A 27,104-nucleotide genomic window follows, 5' to 3' on the forward strand; every position below is an offset into this window, starting at 1 on the left:
CATTTACTGACTACAGGCTTTTCCGCGTTGCTAGAATGGACAGTATCTCCACCTGTCACGCGGAAGGGTTCATTTCCCTAACGGGGAATCAGCCACAAGGCGCATACGAACCAGTGGTTTTGTGTCGGTCCCAAACCCGGATAAATTGTGAGGGTTGCGTCAGGAAGGGCATCATCTGAGTCTGCGTTATTTCCGGTGTGGTCACCGACTCGCCTTGTGTAGCCTACTTAGCAGCCGCCGATCTGAGGATTCATGGGATCCGGGTTTATGCACGATTAGTGATTCAGTACGAAGTTTCGAATTATTAAGATTTAGGAACCGCCCAGCTCTATTCTGGAGCACTTTGCCTCTGCCTCTCCGCCAGGGGTTCAACTCCACCACCCAGGCAGACAAACGGTCCAACATGTGAGGGACAGAGACAGTGACTCAAAGAGAGCTTGTGAGATCCCCTACCAGCAGCTGCTTCTTCGGGGACGAACTGTGATTTAACGACCGATCTTAGGCCAAGATGCCTGGCGCGTGTCTCACCGTCCTGGGTAAATCAATTTGTGCATGTTAAACTACGGTGTCGGTTCACTTCCTTTCCTCTCCACGGACACAGAAGTTAACCACCACATTGTTCTGCTTTTGTTTTAGCGCTGCTGTGCGGGCTCATCGATGCGCAGGAGCTACTACCCGGGTCATGTAACTTTGAGCTGAGCACCTGCGGCTACATCTCGGACCCAGAGTTCGGCGGTTGGAGCATTAATGAAGAAGGTAAAGTGTGAATATGAACCCTACACACAGTTACAGCTTGTAGTGTTACACACTCATCAGCCATAACATTAAAGCCACTGACGTTGATTACATATCATCTGTCAGTGGGTTGGATATATCTGGTTACCTTGGATAGCTGTCAGTGGGTGGGTTCTATCAGCAGCAGGTAAATATTTAACACTGAAATTTATGTTAAAGCAAGTAAATGGTCCAACGTGAAGATGAGAGAGACTTTGAAAAGTTCCAAACTGTCATGTGTGAAGACAGCTGAGTCAGAGATTTCCTGACACTGTAGCTGTTCAGGATGTTCTCAGTTTGCAGGGTACATGACATATCAAAGGTGGTCCAAAGAAGGAAAGAAAGAAAACCACTGGACCACAGTGTCATGGATGAAGGCTCAGTGATGGTTATAGGGACTGTAGGCTAGACAATGTGATCTGATCCAACAGAAGACCTACTGTAGTTCAAACTGCTGAATAGGTTCATGGTGGTCCTGGTAGAAAGTTTTCAGAACATTTAGAGCATCACAGTTTGCTGCAGACTGGTCAAAGTGTCCACGCTGGCCCCTGTCCACCAACAAAAGCTCTTACAATCACCACGACCATCAGAACTGGATCATGGAGCAATGGAAGAAGGAGTTCTCGTCTGATGGATCAGTTTTTCTTTTAGACCATGTGGATGGTGGGGGATGAGACAAGGGAAGAGTCACTAAGTGTTTTGATTATTTTCTCATTGACTGAATAAAAATGCTCTCAAAACTGTGAGATACTACAAATATTTCTAGAAGAGAGGGTCATTTTCTGGAATGGCATGCCACTCTCTGAAGGCTAATATTAAATATATAAATATTTGTTGTGCTCATGTACAATGACAATAAAGGCACTCAAACTCAAACTCTCAACTTTTGAAATTTCTTCTCCTAGATATTCCACAATTGACTGCAAGTTGTGTTAATGCAAAGTTGAAGTGTTTACAAGCCATATCCATTCAGACCACATGAATTTCAAAGTGCGATCATAGAGTGCTGAGGTGCATAGAGTGTGAAGCTCATCGTGTGCTAAGCGTTGGATGGAGCATTGTTAAACTCTAATTACGTTCCTGTTTCTGATTGCTTAATATTTTTTTCAGTTATGCTGCTATAGGCCTAGCTACTCTGTCTTTTTCTCTCTCTGTCTTGGTTGCTCTCTCTCCCTCCCTCCTTCCCTCTGTCTCTATATCTCTGTGTAAAGTGCCAAAGTGCTTGACATAACTTTAATATGATTTGGCGCTATATACATTAGGGTTGAGCCAGTTACTCGGCTGAAACGAGTATCCAGTATAGAAATAGCAATTTTGACGAGTACCATATGAGTGATATGAGCCCATATCCATGCTCGGGCTGAAGGAAAATCCTCTTCAGGGTGGCCTGTGATAGGACTGAGTGCAATGTGCCATACTCTGACAGCCACACCCACCAGAGGGGAAACCAATTTGCTGCACAATTTAAAAAATCACTGCCCAGTAGTTAGCTTAAAACATTATTTCAACATGTTAGATGACTATTTTAACACACAAGCTGTATCGGAGAGAAACGGTACAGTGGGAAAAACTCACATCTGTAAGGACTTTCTCATTGTCCCTTCTGTTTGCCTTAATTTTTATGGAGAAATTATCCCACTGAATGGCTGGAGGTGACATACATCAAAATTTACAGCTACCTGATCGAGTCCCCCAGTAGCGATAAAAAGGTAGGCTACCTCAACACTACTATGTCATTTCAAAATAACTTTTTATAACCCAAATATTTCAAATCTGCCCCACTTTATGTGGCTATGGGGTAAAAAATTGATTCATACAGAAGCGGTGCTTGTGTGACGAGACAGGGTTGCATGTAGCCCGCTTCGTGTTTTTCATTCTCGCTGTTTGTCAGGTCAGTTTTTTTTCTGGTTGGCTCGGTCTTCTTACCTTGGTGTAATACAAATTAAGCTGTAAATAAAACTATATTGAGGCTTACAATAAATATAGCAACTTCTGATCAACTCATATCAATTTCAGGCTTAAAATGACAACTTTCGTAGAAACCATGCCCAATTTTGGTTTAAGTCCCTCCTCTTACGAATATGGATACAGATAATGTAGATGGTTGAACAGATACAGATATTAGTGTACTTGCTCATCCCTAATATACATACATTTGAATTGATTTGATCTAAAGCATACGGCCACTGGGAACATGCTTGATGGATTGACGCTTTTTTATTTGGCAGCCACAGGGCCAGACTGCGTTTGGCAAATGCTTGACTAGCTGTTATAGCAGCGAAGAAGGGCCATCTCTTTGTTAATGCCTATATTGATTGAAAATGAAAAGGCATCATTGTGGAAAATTTTTTTTCACAACTTTTATTTACATTTTAACAAAAAGTGGCATGTCCAAAATTCTTTATACCCTTCTCGATAATTGATAGAAAATGCCTTTATTGGCTATTACAACAATCAAACGCTTCCTATAATTGTTGACCAGCTTTTTGCAAGTGTCCACTGGTATTTTTGCCCATTCATCTTTAGTGATGAGCTCCAATTCTTTCAGGTTGGAGGGTTTCCTTGCCATCACCCTGATCTTTAGCTCCCTCCACAGATACTCAATCGGATTCAAGGCAAAACTCTAACTGGGCCACTGCAAACATTGATGTTTTTGTCTGCTAAATATTTCTTCACCACTTTTGCTGTGTGTTTTGGGTCATTTTTGGGCTGAAATGTCCACTGGTGCCCAAGGCCAAGTTTCTCTGCAGACTGCCTGATGTTGTTTTTGAGAATATTGATTAGTGATGTGTTGCGAATGATACGACTCTAAGAGCCAGCTCTTTGAAATGCACGACGAGAACCGGATCCTGCCATGAGTGGTAGGAAATGAAGCAAAATTTCGATGCATTTCAATTTCATTTATTAAGCAAAGGCAGAATGGGTGACCAAGGCTTCAGTCTACTCACGCCTTGCACATGTGATGGCACAGAGACTGTTTATTGTGGCCACATTCGTCCTCTCTGAGCAAAGGCTAACCCTAACCTCTTCTGGCAATCCATAGGTATCAACATAAGGCTCTCTTTGGTTCTTGTATCCTATGCCAGAAAGAAGAATGCTACAAACTATATGAGAGGAATAGTCCATCTACTCACATCACCCAAAGCATGGATTTCATCTTCTTATCTCCATTAGATGATGATTTTTTTTTTTTTTTTTTTCAGAAGAAATCAGAATGACCTACTCCAGAGTTTGCTCCACTCCACAACCTCTGATTTAATTTCCTAGGCCAACCCCAATCCTGTACATTGGTGTTCTCAATTGCCCTTATTCTGCCCAGTTAATTTCTCCTGAATATACAGAGCTGCATACATGAATATCCCTCCACAGACAATAGCTGGCTTTTCCTTTCTTGGATTTAAAGACATATTCATCCATTTATTTGAAATGCTTAAACCGACCCAGATTCAGTCACCCTCCTGCCTTCCAGGGAAAAATAAAGAATGATCTGCCCTTTCACTCGTCACTCTATCTTTTTCCTGAACTATCTACTAGTTATGACTTTTCTCTTCACAATGCCATCATCATTGTGATTGTCCTATCAGTTGATTGCAAGAGTGTCAGCTCTGAAAAGGTGACATCTGGTGGTTTTTCAGTGTTTTCTAGTGCGATGCATAGTGTTTCACTATGATGATCATTATGATCCAACAAGTGCCACATGTTTGCACAAGCAGAAGTATATAAAAAGAAATCCACACACAATAGCTACAGGGCAAAGAGCAGCAATAGATAGCATGTAAGGTCAGATTGAATTATATACAAATCCAATGGCAGAAGGGACAAATGAGTACTTCAATCTGTTAGCACTGATGGCACAGGTCAGCCAGGAATGCCTGGGTTAATCTTAAGGATCTCACCTTCTGAATGTGAGATTGATAACTAAGTGAAAAGCCACCAATCTCACTGCACATGCAAATAATTCTCTGCAGTTTTTTTCTTAATTTTAATGTACAGTAACCGAAATCATCAAACAAAGGGAAAAGGGAATATTGATTCAATGAAACAAGAGTAAAATATTCTTATAAATGTCTGGTTTACATTAAAAATAAATAAACAATAACAATAACAATAAAAGCTTGTGCAGTAGTGGGATCTCCTGCAGACTATATCAATTTGAGTGTCAAAGCTCAGTTTTGCTGTCAATCATAGTACTAAGACAGTTATACTTGTTTGTTAATTAATAACCGCATGGCCATTTATAATCATGGGACTAAACTGGAGGAAATCCAGACAGCTAATAAAACGCTGTTTATTCTTCCACAATTTTTTTAAGGATGGCCCCTTGTTGCTTGACATAAATGTGAGGCTGGATGCAATTGTCCATCTTCTGGATGATTTCCTTATCATTCTACCTCCCTGACTGTCACCTTTTTCTGACCTGATCATCTTGATCTCAGTAGTACAAGAAAAAAACATGGGGCCCCTCCATGCGCCTTGATTTTCCTTGGAATTACGCTTGATACAAGTCATTTTCTGGCATCACTACTGGTTGAATAATTCCACCAAATGAGCCTTCTCTTCTTCATGCTGCACTCCTGCTTCTCTCCCTAGCCGGCCACCTCAACTACACCTTTTTTCTCTTTTGGCTTTTTTACCTCTTCAGAAGGTTCCAGATGAGCACAACTTTGTGTATAAGCCAATCTTTTTGCCAAATGTTATGTGATGTCTACAAATACTCAGGTTTACAGTTGTATCACAGATGGCAATGAATACCAAGTCTTCCCTTTACTGTCTTTGAAATCTGCCCCCAAAAGAGTCCTCAAGGATGGCTTCTCTACTCAACAGGGGAAGCGTATCCTCCAACTGCAAGGTTGTATTTTCATCCACTCCCATGACTGCATAACTATCAACACTTGACTGCATGTGACTCCAATGATGGTTTTTCATACCTGTAGTTATGTGACATTAATGATTGTGATTACAGTTGTCGTAGCAGCATAGTTGATGTTTTTGACTAAAATATAGGCGCTGCAGTTCTTTTGAAGACAGTCATCAACTCATTGTATATCCACACATTTTTTTGTACAAACTCATCCCTTTTGTTGTTTCAGTAAAAATTACATGAACAATTGCTATTGATATTGAAACCACAACTTATCATAAAAATAAGACAAAATAACAAAATAATTGATGTTTTCTTTTCTTTATTTTTTGCTATTAACCTCACCCTACAATGTGCACCACCTCTCCCACTCAGCGGTTAGAGAGAAGAGCTGAACAGGAGATGCAGCGTTAACCACTAATCAGCCTGTGGGGTTGAAGCTCATGATAGACTCCACCTACTGTGGCAGTAAATATGCTCATACAGATGAATAAGGGATCACTGTGGTGTTCCCTGTTTGGTTGCCATAGCAATTTTGCCACAAGCTCGGGAGGCTGCCGAAAAAAGAAACTGTGGTTGAAGGAGCATGGAGGTGATTATACTGAAAGGCAGAGCTCCACCACAGGACTCCTGAGGGGGATGAGTCCACAAACTACCCCCATCTCCTCCTCCCTGTGTCAATGTAATGGAAACAGAAAGATGTTAAAGCAGAATCTCAGTCGTAGCCTCTGTATCCAGTTGCTGCTGAGAAAACTTCTCATGAAGACTTTAGTTGATGTTGAAGATCTACATCACAAATGAACACAATCAGTTGTGTGACTACAGCTGTAGAGTTTACAAGAGGTTTCATCTGATAAAAAGTAAACCTGTCTGTCCTTTTAAGGAAGTATTGCTGAGGCTGCAAACACATTGATCATCCCACTAATCAGCACACTGATCAAAACAATAATCAATGATCAACATTCTGATCATTACATTAGCTGGTTTTGTTGGTCCACAGTTTTAGCTGCTCAGACTGTGTTCACTTCATTTGACCAAATAAGGTGGTCCAGAAACAGCGTAGCACCCCCCAACACCCTTCCCCCTTCAGCTGTATAAACTACTACCCTCCGAGTCTCTCAGACCTTAGTGAAACTGGAAACTCTCTTAGGTCTCTTAGGCTGTTTTTCCTGATGCCATCATAATGGGTTTGTATGTCAAGTTTTTCCTCAGTATGAATGACAATGAGCTCAGTTTTCTCACCTTCATAGGGAATCAAAAACAAATACCTTTCTTTCGATATTTCGCATCATAATCATCATCATCATTTTCCTCACTGCTGCCTTCCTCTCGCTGCAGGTCAAAGATAAAGACAGTCAGAAACAGGGGCAGAGTCAGAGACATAGACTGACAGAGGCAGAGACAGACAGGGATGCTGTCAGAGGTCCACGTTATTGCTGGATGAAGCTCTCAGTCTGTAGAGAATCCTCATAATCTGACACTTCTTCATTTTGTTCCCACAGGACATTTGATCATGGTGGACTCAGCTATCATGCAGGACCAGGAGCGGGCTGTTCTTGTCAGTCCGGTTCTGGACCAGCAGGACTGGAGCTGTGTCAGGCTGGTGTACCAGATCACTGGACGAGGGTGCCTGCATCTGCATCTCCGACCACACAGTGATAACTTTGACTACCAGATCTGGACAGCTGACAATGCCTCTGATAGCTGGCTTATCGCAAGCGTGGACTTAGCCAACTCTACCATCCCATACCAGGTAGGGAAGTCTGCACAGAACGTAATCTCAGTGACCCCTGGTCCCCGAAGTCCGGTTCCTGAGGTCCAGTTCAATCTAGCTGTCCTATAGGTTGTGTATACTCTGGAGGCAGGTGATGTTCTCTTTCATACAAGAGGGTGTTTCTTTAACCCATGACACAGATACAACTATGTGTTATAGTTATTGTAACTATGATGACTCAAGTTAACCCAAACCACAAGCTTTTTCTGATCCAAACCAAGCTGTGACTGTTCCAGAAATATAATGTCATGTTTATTACTGTAACCATGACAGCAAAGCTCTAGTGTGTCTGGGTGTGGTAGGTCAGGACTGCGATCAAATCAGACACAATTGTGTGGATGGACGTGTTGGTGATCAGATGGTTGTCATCAGTCTTGGTCAGCAGCTCTGTCCTGTGTTTAGCCTAAGTTTGCAGAAATTGCTCAAGTACATTAAGGTCAGGGTTTTGTACTTTTAGAGTTTGAACTTCAGAAGTGTGACTCAGTTTGGACATGTGACACAGTAATCTTATATACACCAACAGAATTGACAGTGTAGTTGAATAAAGTTCATATGTGGTATATAATGTATATTAAAAATCTAATAAAATTTTATATAAATCAAAGCCTCTGTTCATTTTTGTTTATATAAATTTGTTTTTATTAATGTGATGATGTACAGTATATTTGTACATATCAAAAGCGCATGGAAGCAGAGCTGCTATTACATTATCCAGAAAATTAATTATTCAAGCTTAATCTTCCCAGATTAAACAGCAGAAAATGTGATATTTTAACTCAGAGGGAATATAACCTTCAGAAGAAGAATTTTTATCAGATATCAACACGTTACATCTGACAGGAAATCACCCAAGAGCCGCAGAGACAGCATTGAGCTCAGTGACCAACTTATGGCCTTAGAACACCCAGCACATGTCACATCTCTGAAAACTCCCAACCAAATTTCTTGATCTTGTTCAGTACAGTGCACCAAACTGTGGAAGTCCAACCAGCATGGTTTTGCTACTGCAACACACAAACACTACCTTCTTTTGGTGAAAGGGCATAGGACAGGGCATTGGGGTTAGAAACCCTTTTTAATAAACCTTAAAGGAAAATTCCTATAGTACAGATATATATATATATATATATATATATATATATATATATATATATATATAGTGCTGTGATCTGTGAAAGCAGATGACCTAGTCTTGCCCTTCAATTGCCCACTGGGGTGACAAGCCGTTCAGGTTACTAAAAACCAAGATGTGGTCTAAGTTGAGCCAATACTAGTTGTAACTACAACAAACCCTTCAGGTGCTCAAAGGCAGCTTGTAACTATAGTACGGTAGGCCTTGTTGAGAGGGACCACAAAATTTGCCAACCTAAGAATTAACCTTTGGCACCAACCCACTAAATTTGGGAATCTCTGGAGCCTTGTCATGTCTGTGGGTGCCGGAAAGTAATAGTGGCATAAATTTTTGCTGAATGTTTTTACTTGATTGGCTCCAGCACCCCTGCAAACCAGAACGGGAGAAGTGGTAGATGATGAATGTTCCTTATCTGGTGATGCTAGATGCATGGATTCCAGCAGGTTAAAGTGGATATGTCTCTACGATTGTGTCAAATGATGACAAACTATGCACGTCAGCATTAGAAAGAGGAGTGACACTTTTGGACCAAGTCTATTAGGGCCATTTATCCATGGCCAATCCTTGCAGTTTTGGCATAGTCATGGTGTTAGGTGTTAAGAAATAGACAATCGTTTTACAAACTGCATCGGAGTGTCTGTTTTAAATGTAGTAAGGAATTTTTGCACTATTTGTGTGTTAACTTGGCTAGTCTTTGGGATAAATGTATTGTAATTTGTAAGGCTTTGCAGCTCATAGCAAAGTGTTACAATATATCTCTAGTAGCAACAGAAAAAAACTGACTTGAGCAACTGAGTTGAGCACAAGGAATCCCTGGAAATTATCACACAGCAGGCCAAGACCATAGGCATGATTCACAACCTCAAACCAATCAGTACTAATGCATCCTATGCTTCACTCAAAGGGAACAGGCGTATCTAATTTGTGTTGTGTCTAAACTAGCCTTCTATAACAGTGTCTCTTAAGAAAGAAAAAGAAATCTGACAATATTGAACAATGAATAAACTGATAGATGTGGCAGAATTCATATAAATTCAGCACTTCCAGCCTGAACAGCAGGCCTGCAACGTTTACAAATAACAAATATAATATTGATATAAATGATCTGACCCTGAATTTCACAGTCCTTAAGTCCTTAATCAACTTAAATAGTCTAATGGTTGATCCCACCATCAGGCTCACAGCAAGAGATCAAGCTGCACATAACAATTTAACTCCAGGGCTGATCACACCAGGGTTCCAAAGGGCAATATCCAGTAGTAACCACTAGTACTTGAGTACATGTGAATTTTGAAGTGGTCCAGGACTTGAGCTGGAACTTATGATGAAACAGTTTTTATCCAGCTCTCTCATTATAATTATGATAATAATAATAATGATGTGATCAGTTCTGGTCAACAGCTCTGTCCTCTCACTGGTTAAAGTTTTTAACTGCTGTGTGATTAGGATAATAATGATATCATCAGCCATCAGCGATCAATCCTGGACCTGGTTTGAGTTCAGTATCTGGTTCCAACAACTCCCTTTTCTGACAGCCAGGGGAGGGCAGAGGGATGATGATGATGATGATGTGTGGATGAATATAATGATCATGATGATGGTAATGATGGAGAAAATGATGGTTGTCATTACAGTTTGCCCTGTCAAACCTGATGAAACCTTCACACACACAATGGCACGAGAAAGACACACAACATGATGTCATCACTTGCCTGTGATGACATCATGACATGAGGTGATGTCATGTTGGTGACAGAAACTGTTTACAGGTCAGACTCTTCTCCACAGATTCTTCTTGAAGGACGACCTGAACTTGGCTTGGGAAACAGCGTGGCCATCTTTGAAATCCATATTGTTCCTGGTTACTGCATCGGTCAGTGACAGCTCCCTGTTGGCTGGTCCAGCTGTTTCAGGTGTAACGGGTGAAGTGTGAAATAACACAGGCATGATCTTGAGGCTAACAGTATGCTTCCCGTAACAGAGTGCAACTTTGAGGAGCATCATCTGTGTGGCTACAGCAACACCTGGAACCCAAATGTCAACTGGTACGTTGGAGGTGTGGTGGGAGAGCAAGAACACAACCAAAGAGGTACAGAAACATACACACACAAACACACATCTTCACGCATACACAGACACAGACGTTTAGATCAGGTTCCACATCTGTCTGGGCCATCTGAGAGGTTTCTACTCCTGGACTGAAGTCCCAACTGATGCTGGTATCAGGTCTCTGACCGAGGGAGCTCAGAGACTGGACTGTGTCAGTGAAGTTTCGGTAATTCATGGGCTCGATTATTCTGACATGAAAGAGTCGGGAACTGTTTGAAGTAGCCCAGGTTCAGGCCTAATTTAGCCATGGGAAAGAAGGGTATTGGTGAGACAGGAGACGCAAAACCTGATGGACACTCTATCTCCAGAGATTGTGTATGGAGAAGATAAGGTGGATAGGTGGATCAGTACTGACCCACTTTACAACTCTCTGTTGAAAACACGTTTCTTCCGCTTGAGAACAAATTCAAAAGTGTGAAGTTGTGAAGTGAAGCTTGAAGTTTTAGTCTCTCTAGAATCAACAGAAGCTCAGTCCTTGTCCTCTCTGTCCTTGGTGTTTCAGTCCAAACACAAATTCTTCCAGAGAACAGCTAAACACAACTATTTATTACTATGTCACCACTTTAGTTAACTGCCTGTAGCTGCTTTTTAATGACAGTACTGAGCTCTGATTGGCTGACAACCAGGCCTGTCCCTCTCAGCTGAGTGTCTAAAACCAGTGTAGCAATAAAAAATGATGTCACATAAACTGATGTCATGTTGCTATGGCATGAGCCAAGTTCTCCCATCAGATACATGAACATGCTGAACCAGTGTGTATAATTAAATTGTCCAGCCAGGAGAGTTTACACTGACACCTCAGAAAATAAACAGCCACATCAGAAATCCATCCTTTAGCTCCACGTCCACAGTGTGATCCCAAAGACTAGAGTGCTATATTAATCCTGCACATAAAACTAACTGTTGTGGTCTGTGGTTTTGATTGTGAACCAGGTCCTGAAATCTCTCAGAGCCCATAGGTCCCTCTCTCTGTTGAAGAACCTCTCTTTAGACAAATGTGTTCACAGAGTCCCTCTGCATCCTGCTCCGGGTCTTTGGATATCAAGTTTCTCGAACAGCCTTAAAGGTCTAACCTAGACTCTTGTTTTTCTATGTATCAGGTGGGTAGGGAACTGAGTCCTTAGACCAGGTCTGGATTCTTCTGGATCAAAGGTCCACTCTGGTCCCTCACTGAGTCTTTATACCAGGTCTCCAACTGGAATGACCAGACAACCCACTCAGGGCCCTAAACAAGTTCTTAGACTAGGTGTCCCACTAGACTGAGGCATCAGACATGAGTTCCTGTGGATCAGAGAGTCTGACACATGGGTCCGTGTTGGTCAGCTGTGAGAGTCTGACAGGAATCTGTGATGTAATAGAACCTGGGAAATACCTGGATCTGTCAGTGGCCATCAGTCAGGTGAGGTCATCATACAGGTTGGTCTTAATAAATGATGTGGCTGATGTTACAATGAAGGAGCCACTCACACTAAGAACCCTCACACTTCAAATGGTGGCAGAGAGAACTTTGCAAACATCACTGATCTGCTACAAGTCATTGTTTGTTTTGCTCTTTAGTCAGAAAGCATCCAGTTGGTCTTAAATCGCAGTCAGTTGATTCCTGTCTTGTTTCAATCAGCTGCATCAGTCAACAGTGTGTACTGTCTGGGATCATCAGCCAACATCTTTAACCTAAAACACCTGGCATATTACTGATATATGAGGAGGAAAGGTTCAAAAGATTGAATTTTCATATTCATCTTTTTCTTATCCAGGCCACTACATGTATGTGGACTCTGTATATGCCAAGCACTTTCAGGAAGTGGCCAAGCTGACCTCCCCCATGACTACAGTGCCCATGGCTGGCTGCCTGACCTTCTATTACCAGCGGGACCAGGAGAAGGGGAACATCTTTTCTGTTTTCACCAAAGATCAGCTGGGGCATTATGAGGAGATCTGGAGGCCTGAGGTCTACTCAACTGCAAGCTGGATTCTAGTTAGCGTGGACATTAAGGCACTTCACCCTTTAGAGGTGAGAGATGGAACAATCAAATGATTACACAAAAACATTGTCAATTCTTGCACACACACTTTAAATCTTTAATCCACTGTTCGTTGATGTCTGTCGAGAGAAACCATCCCTGACATGCCCTGTCATGTCCTGGCATGTGGTTCACAAATGTCTTTTTGGTCTTTATGCTTTTTGTGGTTTTGGAGTTGTGGCCACTAGCAACCCAGGTTCTCCCCAGCAATGACCACACCACCACTGATCTTCTGCAAGATCTCTTTATTTTCTTTTTTTTATTTTCAGTTCTGCAAACGCTCATTCACTGTGCTATGGTTTCTCTCCTCTTCCTGAGCTCTGAGCCTAGACACCTCCTGCCTCCTGTCTTGTCACCCCTTCTTTCCCCTCCTTCTACCTCTTGCTGCTTTGGAAAAAGCTTCTTTAACTGCACTAAGTGGGTCAGTTCGTCAGTTGGTGTTATTTCTATCCAACTGCAACTCAGCGTGAGCCAGAGCTCCCTCCATGGTGTGTTACCTTCCTTCTCCACTGACTAACAGTCACACTCTATGTGTCTGTGTACATGGGGTGTGTATTACCAGGTGGTGTTTGAAGTGGCCTTCAACAGCGCGCATGGTGGATACGTGGGCATAGACGACATCTCCTTCTCCCCTGAGTTCTGCCACACTGACACAGGTGAGAGGACTCACCCAAACCTCAGACCTGCCTCCAGTCTTGGTTCTCTTCAGTATGCTAGATTCCAGGGCCAATGTCTGACTCATGACTAGTAGTGGCTGAGATAGTGGCTTAGTTTGGTGCTGAAGAGAGTTTACTGATAAGTTCAGAGATCAGCAGCTCTCCATACAAGTTGAACAGACAAATGTAAAACCCCAGAATGGAATCTTTTTCATCTTTCAATCTCTCTGAGCTAGTTTCTGTAGTCTAAATATCTAAACCATCAACATCAAAGACATCAACAGAAGAGACCTAATCGACATACATTAGTAGTCAAGGTGCAGCAATAATGTAGTGTAATGAAATTAACAGTGTCAGCAGGAGTGGATAAGGAGAAACTATCTATCAGCATTGTAAAGGTATTTGTGACTCTGCTGTTTAGGTTTTTCAGTCACATGTACCTTTGTTTATGTGATGGTGGTGGTTGTCATTTGCTTTTGTTTTCAATCAGTCAATCAATCAATACTATGTTTGTCCCTTGAGGGGCGATTTCGTTTCACACCCATTACCTCATACAACTACATAAAATTAATCACAATTATTACTAGTTGAAACGTAACAATGGCACACATCAGAATTATACAAACAGCACATGTACCTTTTATTGTGTATGTATGCTAAAACTTTGGACAGTCCGGCATCGTGGGTACGGGGTGTCGCAACGTGCATCGGACCACCGGGCTTGGGGAGGGGGAGGAGATGAGGATGGCTGCAGTCTCTATTTGGCGCTGCCACTCAGCTACCTACCAACCAGTGGTGAGGGCAAAGGCAGGATGAGGGAGGGGGTAGGGGAAGAGGATTGGGGGGGGGGCAGGAACACAAGGGAGGGGCAGGGGAGTGGAGGTGGGGGGAGGTGGATGTGTGCGTTTTATGTGTGCAGGTGGTTGGTATCAGTCTTTGTCTGTGTATGTGTGAGATCTTGCAGGCAACAGCAGATTACGGGGGGGGCGAGTAAACGGGAACAGATTTATATCTCCAACGCTGATGGAATTCTCATTCATGTTTCCTGGTTTTCAGCAACAACTTCTTCACAAAGTGGACAACTTATCCAGGATGGTTTCCATTTTGAGTTTCAGTTCAAGAATTAACGCAGTCTGTTGTTGAACCGCTTTGCCAACCTCGTTAATCATGACGGGCGGATGTGGAGATCCAGATTTGGTAGCAGCAAACGTCTTGGCATTTTTGCGTATACAAGGACACCTGCTAATCTGAGAAGAAGGAGACCTCCAACCATGGATCGAAAGAAGTAGAGGTCCTCAATATCCTCTATGGAGAGTGGCGCCAAGCATGTTCCACGCCAGCTTCCCCAGGAACTGAGGACATAGCCCGCTGCGTGGGTTCTGTCCAGCAAGCAGGCTCCCCTGATCCTGATTTTCTTGTCAAAATTATAGTGTCAATAGCGCTGAGAGACCAGTTGATCAATTCCATGTTTGAAGTTTTGGAGACTGGAGGATTCACAGGCAAGATGAGATAGGGCTCGTCAAAAGTTAAGACAGAGACAAGACAAGACAGGATAGAGAGGAGAGAGGAGGAATGCGACCACCCCTGCCAAGGTCCCAAGAGCTATTCGGTTTGATATGTTCCTCCACCCTCCTACTTTCTGTCTTTGTTAGATTTTCCCACCGCTTTGTAAGCCCACTTGATTCCACTTCAGGGATTACCTTGTGGGTATTTAAGCCTGGTGTGACTCTCAGTCTCTGTCAGATCATGCTAGTCTTTTACTGAGCCTTTTCCGCATTTACATCTAGTTTTTGATTGCCTTGTGTCTGACCTAGCCTGCTTTTTGACTTAACCGTTTGGATCCTGTTCTTGTACCTCTGCCTGGTATTTTTGCTCCTGTTTGTTGGACTGTTGGAGGAATCATTAAACTACACCCTACTCTGAACTGCGCTGTCTGCTTGTGGGTCCTTTTCTACATGAATCCTAACAAAATGACTATGAACTATTTAAATGTTGCCCTAAATAATTAGGCACTCCAGAATCCCCAGCTGCACAGAAATGACTTAATTCGAACATCCTTATTGATAGGTTCAGTGGAATGACTAGTAAAGGCAACAATAATTAACAATATATATACATATAACTGAGATAATATAATACTGCAGCAAAATGTGAATAACAGAGCAGCAACTGGAAAAATAATCTAGATGATTTACAGTGTCATGGATGCACATAAAGGAATGAACAAGCAAAAGGGAAAGGTCCAGAAGGTGAAGTCCGATGAAGATCCAAACCGGAGCTGTGGATGTGTTCTGCTGTTCAAAACCAAAGCGAAGTGAGCAACTCTCTCTCCATCCTTTCGTGGCACCCAGTGTAAACAGCAAGGCAGAGGTCTGATTGGAGCAGAGAGTGGTGACCTCACCTGTGCATGAGCCCTGCAGGCCCAGATCACATATTCAGCACCTGAGCCATGCAGGATCAGATCACATGCTCAGCACCTTGATCGGTGCATGAGCGGAGGATTGTTTGGTGTACTGTCCTTCTGAACAATGTATATTCTTGATCTGGTCGATGTGAGTTTATCATTACAACTTTACATGTGTATAACTTTGTTTCTTCCTGTTCCTGTTTTGTCCCTCCTGTCCCCCTCCCACAGGTGCTGAATCATCTCTGCTCCATGCTCTTACTGCTCCTAATAATACCTTAATACCTGCTCCTGCAAGAGTTACCTTTAGTTATCATTACAAACTGCTATTCAATTCTCATTGTAACCACTTCTTCTCCCCTATTGCTAATCTTTACCAGTGCACATTTAGCGCTACCAGGTTGCATTCACTGTATATTTCCTATAATTAGTTTGTATTTTCCAGAGCATCTTCTCTCCTCCTGTTCTTGATCTCTTCCCATCCCCCTTTTCTTCATGCTACCTCTCTCACTGTTGCTCTTCTTCTCTTTTTGCCTGTGTTACAGAGCCAACGTTTGACCCCTCCATAGCCAACTGTGATTTTGAGAGAGACCTGTGTCTGTACCATGAGGAGAGAGCAGAGACAAAGTCATGGATAAGGGCTTCAGTAAAGGCTAACGCCTACAGGTCAGGTGACCACACCACAGGAACAGGTGAGTCAGGATTGTGTCAAAATGACTTGTGGTACCAGTGGCGTTGTGGTTAAAGAGCACTCAAAGTAGGAGGCTACGCCCTCCTCAGTAACGCTGGTTTGATTCACGCCAGTGTCATTTGCCTCATGTCAAACCTCAAGAAATGAATGAGAGCAAACATCTCTTATACTGTATGTCTAATGAGTAAGTAATCATTATATCATGAGTTAACAGACCTACAATCTACAAAACTTTGCGACAGATGGTAACACATGTCTCAGAGGAGAAGAATACAAATGAACACAGTTAAACAAAAGTAAAATTTTATAAAATTTTTTGTACCATTCCAGCATTCAGTCAACTAACCCTTTGCCATGTCTCTTAGGCTGTTTCCTCCTGGCTAATACTCACTATACCTCAAGGCTTGGCTACGTGGGTCGACTTCATGGCCCATTCTTACCAGGGAACCTCAAGTACTGCCTAAGGTTTTACTACTTGCTTCATGGGTTCAGAAAAGTGGACAATGCTCTGTCTCTTTACATCTATGATGAGCACAACGTGGCCCAAGAAAAGGTGTGGAGTCTAGCTGACATGTCCAGAGATATGTGGACTCAGGTGGAAATCACCTACAGGAAACCCATGGTTTCCAAGGTAACAACGATGTACTGTAAACAGAGCTAGGTACTCCTGACTGGCTGAAGGCCTGGAGGAGAGACTGGGATTGGATGGAGGGCCGAAAGATGAATAGGAGAATGATAAATGGATGTTTGATGAATATATGAACAATGAACAGTTAATGGATGAATTATGGATTGATGAATGATGAATAGGTGAATGAACAAATGAATGATGGATGGACTCCATGTTAACTGGACATTTGGCTGAAAAGTCTTACTCTCTGTTTCTCTTGTTCCCAGGTGGTGTTTGTAAGCATTTGTAAGAATTTCTGGGAATGTGGTCTGGTTGCCATTGATGACATCACTGTCAGTATGGGTGACTGTCAAATCACAACAGGTAAAAGCCTCACTGCCACATAAAATGACAACTGTTAATCATGTCTGAAATAAAACAGAAGAATCAGATTGAGTTCTGCTGATTTGGCAACATCTTTTTCCAGGGCATGCCAAACAAACTCAAGCTGTTGTAATGAAGAAGCCAGCCAGTTAGAATCAAAATCTGAATATGTTTTTGTCAATGGACCAAAAAAGCAGTAAAATGACATTTAAATGTGCTTCCATGACCCCCCCCCCCAAAAAAAAAAAAAAATGGCAGTCATCCATCCATCAGCCAATCATGTCAATAAAACATGTCCCAAACATACAATCATACAAAGTACATACAGCATACACAAACGATCCAATTCACATACCAAGCTGTTATGCAACATGTTAGCAGCTCTGGATACAGCAGTTGTAGAAGGCCCTGAGCAGCCCTGAATTTCTGTTTTTAAGTGTTGAAAAAAGAAATAGACTGCCGCTGGGCCTTTTTTAACCAGAGCTGTACTGTTGGTTGTCAATGTGAGATAGGCTACTTGGTGATATGGGTCCCCTGAATCTTAAAAGAGGAGACCCTCTCCATCTCCTCTCCCTAATTAGAGGAGCAGGGTCACTATGCTGCCTCCTAAGATGCGCTCTTTGCTCTGTCTTGTGTTAAGTGTAAGATTATCATTTTCGCTCCATTTTATTAAACTGCTGACTTCATCCCCGTACGCTGTATCTTTGTTGTTGCTAGAAATCAGTACCAGTACAATTGGGCCCTCTGTAAATTTAATTAATTTGTTCAAAAGATAATTGGAGGTACAGTACATTGAGTATAAATTTAAATTTATAAATGGCAATTTAAAATAAATTTGGCTGACAACTCAGCACACAACATTGGTGCACGGCAATGTTAAGGGGCAAACCTGAAGAGTGGTGTGACCTTAACCTTACAGTCTGTAGATAGTTGGGTAAAATGTCTTTATTCCAATTACACAGTACCATTAAGTCCTGGGTTTATCAATTTGGAGACCAGCCTGCAGTATTATTAATTTTGTTAGCTATGTTCAATGAATTTTTAGTCTCAGAAATTTAATTTTCATCTTTTTCTCACTCATCTCCCAAGAATTGTGTTGTTGACTGTGAACATGTTAAATGTTTCAAAATGCAATGTTGCCAAAAGTGTTTTGAGTGACAGTTGCAGAAGTACATTCAGGTATTGAACATGTTATATTTTGCAAATTTTATTTTGAACCAATATGAATCAACAACCAAGGCTGTTTAAGACCCATAAAACTGTAGGAGAAGGACAGACAACAAAATATTTTGAAACCATTTATTTTTGGTTGCCTTAAATACATACACCCATCTTTCTGTTCAAATCTGTTAGATCTTAGTGCCACATTTGACACCATTGACCATTATATGTTCAGAGGCCTTTGCACCCCTTTACAACTCGGAGCCCTCCAGACTCTCCCCTACCCAAATGCATTAAAACTGTGAGTGGTGTGCGAGTGTCCAATAAATGGTGCCAGAGAACACCAATAAGTTTTATGTCATGTGACAGTGTACAGTCCTGTAAATATAATGTGAAACGGCCAATGTTTGCATAAGGAGGCTAACTTCAATCAAAATCTTATGTAATGCTGAAATGTAAGATGTGGAGAACACAGCCTGTAGATATTATATATTTACAAGCAGGGTTCTAAATTAACACCCACCGACCCGCCAAATGCAGGTTAAAATTCATTTTGGCGAGTGTTGATAAAATTATCAACACTCTATCACACACTATCGATTGACCTATGACGTCACAGACCATAACAGAGGTGGAAAGAAAAGAAGACTGGTGAGCTAGCAAGTTAGCCTCTTTAACCATCCAAAAATGACCTTTTGCTGCAGACTTTGCCATGTTTGATGCGTTAGCAGGCTTCTTCTGTCTGACCTCCTAAGTTTGTTGTAAATGCTGTTCGACTTCCGGGTCAACTTTAGCCCATGTGCAGATCACCTCCTCCAGCTCCAGTCCAACTGCCCGTATACATGCAGCGGTAGATCGACTTTCAGTTACATTATCTGGGTGTGTTAGTCTTTCAATTTTAAATTTGATTTTAGTCGAGCTAACATGTTTACATGTACTTTAAAAGTCCAGTTTTGGTTAGACTAAAGCAATAATTAATTTTTTTAGGTGTCATGTAAACATGCTTGGGGGAGATACTGGGAGAGATCTTGAGAGAGATACAGTGAGAGTGAGGGTGAAAGGAGGGTGAAGGAAAGGCAGGGGGTGAGGGGACTTGGTTGGGGGATGGAGGAGAAAAGATGCCTTAGGAAAGGCAAATAAAACATCCATCCATTCATCTTCATCTGCTTAACCAAAATCAGGTTGCAGGGGTAGCAGCTTTAGCACAGCAACTTTGGTTAACTCTGACCTGGGAATCCTGAGGTGCTCTCAGGCCAGTGAGGAGATATAAGCTCTCTATAAGGTCCTGTGTCTACCACAAAGTCTCCTCCCAGTTGGATGCACTAGTAGCATTTCCCTAGGGATGCCCTTGTGGCATCCTTGTCAAATGCCTGAACCATCTCAACTGGCTCCTTTCAACACAAAGGAGCTGCAGCTCTACTCCAAATCCCTACTGGATTACTGAGCTTCTCACTCAGTGCACTAAGGTGGTTCAAATCCTACCTATCCTGTCTACTTATCAGATAGACATCAGTTTGTTCATGTTAACAACAGCTCCTGCTCATGTACTGTAGTCAGTCATGGAGTCCCGTAGGGTTCGGTACTTGGACCAATCCTCTTTACGCTTTATCTGCTTCCTCTAGGCAACATTATCAAGAAACACAGCATCAACTTCCACTGCTATGCAGACGACACTCAGCTGTACCGACCAATGAAGCCAAATGAAGTCACTCAGATAGTCAGACTGCAGGCATGTCTTGAAAACATAAAGTCTGGATGACTGGAAATTTTTTACTTCTCAATTCTGACAAAACAGAAGTTATTGTACTCGGCCCTAAGCACCTCAGAAAAATACTATCTAATCATCTCATCAGTCTGGAAGGCATCACTTTGGCTTCCAGCTCCACTATAAGAAACCTTGGAGTAATTTTTGACCAGGACATGTCCTTTGTCCCTCACATAAAACAAGTTAGTAGGGCAGCTTTCTTCCACCTGAGAAACATTTGGAATATCAGAAACACCCTTTCTCGGGATGATGCAGAAAAACTAGTCCATGCATTTGTAATTTCTAGGCTGGACTACTGTAACTGGATGTCCAAACAAATCTCTGAAAGGCCTTCAGTTGATTCAGAACGCTGCTGCACGAATATTAACAGGAACTAGGAAAAGAGATCATATCTCTCCAGTGTTAGCCGCTCTTCATTGGCTGCCAGTAAAATATAGAGTAGAATTCAAAATCCTTCTTTTAACATATAAAGCTCTAAATGGCCAAGCTCCATCGTATCTCAGAGAGCTCATAGTTCCTTACTGTCCTAGTAGGCCACTCCACTCTCTAGATGGAGGTTTACTTGTGGTTCCTAGAGTCTCCAAGAGTAAATCTGGAGGCAGATCATTCAGTTATCAGGCTCCTCTTCTATGGAACCAACTTCCAGTATTGGTCCGGGGGGCGGACTCTTTAGTAATTTTCAAGACCAGGCTTAAAACTTTCCTGTATGACAGAGCTTATAGTTAAAAAGTTAAAGTCCTCTACTCTTTAGCTATGCTGCTATAGGCCTAGGCTACTGGGGGAAGGACTGAGAATCTCTCTCTCTCTCTCTCTCTCTCTCTCTCTCTGTCACCCTCTCTCCCCCTCTCCCTCCCTCCCTCTCGCTCGCTCCCCCCTTGCATGCACTGATAAGATCTATCCTTCTTAAAAAAAACACAGTTTCACCCAGTTCTATGCATTTATACTGCATTTACTAACCATGTTCTGCCAAAGTCTCTGTCTCTCCCAATTCCTCTCCTCTCTCTCCCTGTCCTCATCCTGCAGGTGGTGACTCACCGCCATCCCATGTTCCTGCAACACCTGCTGGTCCCATATTTCATGAATTCTGTACTACAGCTCAACTCCATGAACTTCATGCAGCAACATGTTCCTGCCTATACCCTCGCCCCAATGCCTATCTCACTCTCTCTCCCACTCTCAACCCAACCGGTCGAGGCAGATGGCCGCCCCCCTTGAGCCTGGTTCTGCTAGAGGTTTTTGCCTCTTAAAGGAAGTTTTTCCTTGCCACTGTCGCCAAGTGCTTGCTCATCAAGGGATCTGTTTGGTCTCTTTAAATAATCATAGGAGTAAGAGTTTGGTCTAGACCTGCTCTATATGTAAAGTGCCTTGATGTAACTTTGTTATGATTTGGCGCTATACAAATAAATCAGATTTTATTTGATTTGATTCTAAGGGAGACCACAGCCTCACTGTGAAGAAAACCCATTTTGGCTGCTTGTATCCACAGTCTTGTTCTTTCAGTCATGCCTTATCCCTCATGACCATAGGGGAGGGTATGAATGAAGACTGACCGGTAGATTGAGAGCTTTACCTTCTGGCTCAGCTCCCTTTTTATAACAGTGGTGCGGTCCAGCAAATGCAGCACTGCACCAGCTGCCCTGATTCCCTGGTCAATCTCCAGAGTTCCCTCATTTGAGAACAAAATCCTGAGATACTTGAACTCCTTCAATTGGGACAAAGACTCATTCCCCACCTGGAGTAGGCAAGCCATCGGTTTCCTACTGAGAACCATGGCCTTAGGTTTAAAGGTGCTGAACATCATCCCTGCTGCTTCACACAGCTGCAAACCGATCCAGGGAACACTGTAGATCTAAGACCAAAGTGGCCAAAAGGACCACTTCATCTGCAAAGAGCAATGGTTGTGATCCTCCAGCTACCGACCTGCAATTCCTCTGGGCATGTTCCCTTTGGGCCATAGAGAGTTAGAAGTACTCAGTGCATCTCCTAGTAGTCTAGGCCTATAGTAGCATAACTAAAAAATAATGAAGTAATAAGTAATTATACTATAAATTTTCAACTACAGGTTTTGTCATGAAGGAGGGCTTTAGGCCTGATTTTGAAAGCTGCATGAAAGTCTTCCCTCTAGACTGATAGTGGGAGTTAGTTCTAGAGCTGAAAGATCTGCCTCAAGATTCAGTCTTCAAGACGCTAGAAAACATTATTAAACCTATGTTCAAAGAGTGAAGTGGGACAGTAAAGAATTATGGGCTCTCTGAGATATGATGGAGCTTAGCCATTGAGAGCTTAAATTTAGGAGAAGAATTTAAAATTCCATTCGGAATTTTTATCTGAGCCATTCCTGTGCAGATGAAATATGAAATAGGACGGGACCTGCTGCATGGGCACATAATTCGGGGCAGATTGGACAACATCTGTCCAGGTGTCTACCTTGAAAGTGGCTTTCTGTGTCCAGAAAGTGAATACGTGTTGCTCTTACTCAATGCTGATCATGTGTGGGGATTTTAGATGTGATTGGACAATGAATGCTGGAGGGACGGTGTCCTTTTCTATGGCAAATTTTGCAAAGCCTCAAAAACTCGCAGCCACAACAAGCAAGTATAACAGAGGAAAAAGGTTTTGATAGTTTTACATCTTTAGATATAGAGTTAGAGTTTAGATACAGAGTCCTGACATGTTAGAATACAAAAAAGGCTATCAAAGAGGCAGAAACATGATAATAATAACGCCAAGGGACGCAATTGGGGCTCTTGCACTGTTGAGTGCTCAGACCCTAATAAAAGAGAATAAAGTTAACACCAATTGCATCCTTCCATTGAATAAAAATAAACTGATCTGAGGTAGCTCTTTCCATTAGGAAAAAAAAGAAATACGCTTGCCAATTACTATATTTAACAGAAATTTGTAACTATGGTGTACCAAAAACACTGCACAAATATCTGATGTCTGAAGGGTTAGACAAAATAATTTTTTTTTCAGTGGAATAGGGATTCTTATAAAGAAAATACTGACTAGCAAGTTAGTGTCTGTCTCCGTCCAAAAATGAGCTTTCGCTGCAGACTTTGCCATTTTTGATGTGTGAGCAGTTAGCCAGCTTCTTTTGTCTGACCTCCTACGTTTGCATTTACGTTTTAAATGCTGTTCGACTTCTGGGTCATAGACACTTTGATCCCCAAGCGGGGATCAACTCCTCCAGCTCCAGTCCAATTGTCTGTATACATGCAGCAGTAGATCACCATTTAATTGCATTATCTGGGTGTGTTAGTCTGATAATTTTAAGTTTGATTTTACTCAAGCTAACATGTTTACATGTACCTTAAAAGTACACTTTTGGTCAGACTAAAGGAGCAATTTAATTTTTTTAGGTGCCATGTAAACATGCTTACAGTGACATGTCACTATCATGGCCTGGGGCCTTTCTATGCAGAGTTTGCATGTTCTCCTGTGTCTGCGTGGGTTTCCTTCAGGTACTCCAGTTTCCTCCCACTGTCCAAAGACATGCATGTCTCGGTTAACTGGTGACTCTAAATTGTCTGTAGGCCTGAATGTGAGCGAGTGGTTGTTTGTCTCTGTCTGTGTCTGTGTGTCGGCCCTGTGATGGACTGTACCCTGCCTCTCACGCGGAATGTTGGCTGGCTTGGCAATTCCACAGGCAGGTAGTTATGCATAGGAGCCCACATTTCAGTAAAGGACCTCTTGCAACTGCAGTAAGTCTAGGGAAGGACCCTGAACATTTTCCTGTGCTATAATGTGACAGCAGGTGGCTTATCATCAATCCACTTAATCAGAATACAATGGACAGGTCTCTGGAGATTATCACGCCACTCTCTCAATGCCCAGTTTGACCCCAAGACACCCCCAACTCCTCTTTCCATTAATTATGCATTCCAACATTCCAGTAATTACATTGGAGTTGGATGTAACTTCCTTAACATGTAAAAAACAAAATAAAACAATCAAGAATCTCTGTGCTTTATCATCATTCCACACTCCCACCCCACCAGGCTCCCTTTCACGCCAGTGTGACTTTGAGAGTGGAGTCTGTGGGTACATCCAGGATAAGACAGGAGACAAGGCTGACTGGCTGCGAGTTCGAGGACACACACCCACCTTCTACACTGGACCTAGAGGAGACCACACTAGTGGGGTGGGTAAGTGCTTGTTCAGTCACTGCTTCATTCATTCATACAATTAATTGGTATATATGAATTTATTACAATGATCCCACAGTTTGTTAGGTTTAGTGTGTAGTGATGTTTTTTTTTATACCTTGAACTTCCTACAGGCTACTTCATGTACATTGAAGCATCTCTCATGCGTCCGGGTCACAAAGCTCGGCTGCTGACTTCTGACCTGTGGGGCTCCTCATCCACTCAGTGTTTGATCTTCTACTACCACATGTATGGATCTGGCACTGGCATCCTGAGTGTGTTCCTGCATCACAGCAGTAGAGAGCAAGACATGCTTTTGTGGAGAAGGCAGGGCGAGCAGAGCATCAGCTGGATGAGAGCCATGGTGGAATATCACTGTGATGCCCAACACCAGGTACATGGAATTATGTAATATGCATATTAAAAAATATAAAATCTCCTTTCTTACCCACAAACATGATCAGATGGACCAGGCAATTTGCGAGCTGCGGTGGTGTAATGAAGTGTACCTGACAAAGACGGAGCTCACAGTAAAACTTTAATCTTTAGAAAAAAGTAGAAAAAAGGATCCCTGAGTAATGGCAGTGCAGCGGCATAGTGGTTAGTACTGCTGCCCCACAAAAAGAAGGTTGTGTGTCGGGTTCCCGGGCCTGGGGCCTTTCTGCTCTGTTGTATGTTCTCCCCATGCCTGTGTAGTCTGCTTTCCTCCCATAGTCCCAAGATCTAGGCTGATTGGTGACTCTAAATTGCCCCTAGGTATGAGTGTGACTGCGAGTGGTTGTTTGTCGTTGTCTGTCTCTGTTGGCCCTGCAATGGACTGGTGATCTGTCCAGGGTGTACCCTGCCTTTGCCCAATGTCAGCTTGAACTAGTTCCAGCATCCCCCACGACCCATAAAGGATTAAGCAGTAGAATGAGTCCCTGAGTAATGATACAGCACGTTCTAACAGTGGAGTGATTAAATGAAAAACTCTTAGAAGCTCTTTGTACCATTAATGGGTGATCAGATTTTGAAAACGCTGACCCTGATTATGTGCAGTCTGTGCTCTTGGTCCTCCGTCCTCATACTTCATCTGGATTTGCACTCAATACAATTCACTTCGTAGCTAGATTGCATTTTTTGACAATGATGATCAACACGACATTTGTGATCCTGTGTCTGTTGTCCTGCAGTTGTCGGAAATAGTGATGCATTACACATAGATTGGAGTCCAATCCTTATTCTGGGAACCTAGGTGTTGCTAAGGGTCACACTGACTCCCAAGAGAATACAAAAAGAAAAAGTGACTATTGTAGAAGCTCATCTGAAAAAGACAACATTAAAAATGAAAGCAAGTTAACATTAGTTAGCTAAACATTAGTAAGACAAAACTTCAGGCTAATGTTGCATAAAAAACTTAAATAAGTTACCTATACAGCCATTATCTACCACTTATATCTGGATCGCAGAGGAGCAGGAAGCTCACTGACTCACAGTGAATGGTGATTCTTGGTGTTGGACTATTCATGGTTAATGGTTAACACATCATATGGTTTGTGTTTCTTGCAGATTATATTTGAAGCCATTCGGGGGCCGTCTCTACTTAGTGACATTGCTATTGATGACATCCGTTTTAAAAGGGGACTGTGTGAAGGTAGAGTCTGAAGATCTTGCCTGTGAACAGCTGGCTTGTGTTGCCTTTGACTTTCACTTGTTCGTAAAATGAACATAAACATGTTGTCACACCAGAGCATCAGTGTGATTGTTATGATATCTGTGTTCCACATGACTGTTAAACAACTGTGCTGTGTTGTCCTGCAGACCCTGGTGATGGCACCTCTTACTCCGGCTTCTCTGAGTACTTCAATGAGATTGAAAATTGACTCTGATGTTGGAGGCAAAGCTGCTGTGCATATGCGTCGTTTTTCAGAGCATGAATGTGAACAATCCAATGAGAAAATATACACTTGTAGTTTATGGTTCAGCCTGCACTTGCACATCCCTCCACTGCTGCCTGTGCTCACAGGCCATCCAGTACCTCAGTGTCTCTGCTGTACTCCTCAGAGTCAGATCACAGGATGGACGATGGTTCAGTATCAGACAATATCATGACTCGGGATAAGACAGGACGATGAGACAAGGGCAGACAAGGACCAGAGTTTGGGATCAGACAAGACCATGGTGCAGGATCATACAGGATCAGACTTCACACTCATACAGAATTGTACTTTTAGATCCTGTCTTGCCTGTGTGTTTGAAGATGTGGATTTCTGTAACTTTTAATGTAGCAGTGCTCTCCACCTGCTCTGGATAAGCCCTGCTGGGATCTACCTGCTCTGGATCCTTCTGTTATCCACCGAGCAGCTACACCATTGTGTCCAGTTTTGGCCTGGTAACAGAACAAACTGTGCCATCACAAGGTTGCTTCACCCTTCTCCTACCTCAGCTTCCTGCCTCTGCACATTTAATCAGCCATTAAAGAATGAAAACTTTAATTCAAGCTACTTGTTTGGTGTCTAAGTTTACATTAATTTCATTAGATTATCTTCCATTACTAAACAAATTATGATGTTATACAAACATTAGCACGACCAATATTAAGCAAAATAGTTGACATGAAAATATAGTGTTCAGG

The 27,104-nt window shown here is 42.4% G+C and overlaps 1 protein-coding gene across 3 annotated transcripts; it reads left to right on the forward strand.

The window, feature by feature from the left end:
* The first annotated feature begins 206 nt into the window (after nucleotides 1-206).
* On the forward strand, nucleotides 207-26,938 carry mamdc2a (MAM domain containing 2a). Of its 3 annotated transcripts, none has more exons than XM_029511300.1 (14): nucleotides 207-536; nucleotides 637-756; nucleotides 7,138-7,388; nucleotides 10,330-10,414; nucleotides 10,523-10,630; nucleotides 12,405-12,661; nucleotides 13,234-13,327; nucleotides 16,277-16,423; nucleotides 16,788-17,053; nucleotides 17,320-17,416; nucleotides 24,344-24,490; nucleotides 24,625-24,884; nucleotides 26,039-26,123; nucleotides 26,291-26,938. In XM_029511300.1, exons 1-14 carry the CDS (start codon nucleotides 509-511, stop codon nucleotides 26,350-26,352), a joined length of 2,007 nt encoding a protein of 668 aa, XP_029367160.1. In that variant the 5' UTR covers nucleotides 207-508; the 3' UTR covers nucleotides 26,353-26,938. The 3 variants fall into 3 exon arrangements, with proteins under 3 accessions (XP_029367160.1, XP_029367161.1, XP_029367162.1); XM_029511301.1 differs by having other exon boundaries at nucleotides 16,788-16,975; XM_029511302.1 differs by lacking the exons at nucleotides 26,039-26,123; nucleotides 26,291-26,938 and having other exon boundaries at nucleotides 24,344-24,486; nucleotides 24,625-24,816.
* Nucleotides 26,939-27,104: the final 166 nt, after the last annotated feature.

Source organism: Echeneis naucrates, chromosome 9 (genome assembly GCF_900963305.1).
Source record: "Echeneis naucrates chromosome 9, fEcheNa1.1, whole genome shotgun sequence".
NCBI lineage: Eukaryota > Metazoa > Chordata > Actinopteri > Carangiformes > Echeneidae > Echeneis > Echeneis naucrates.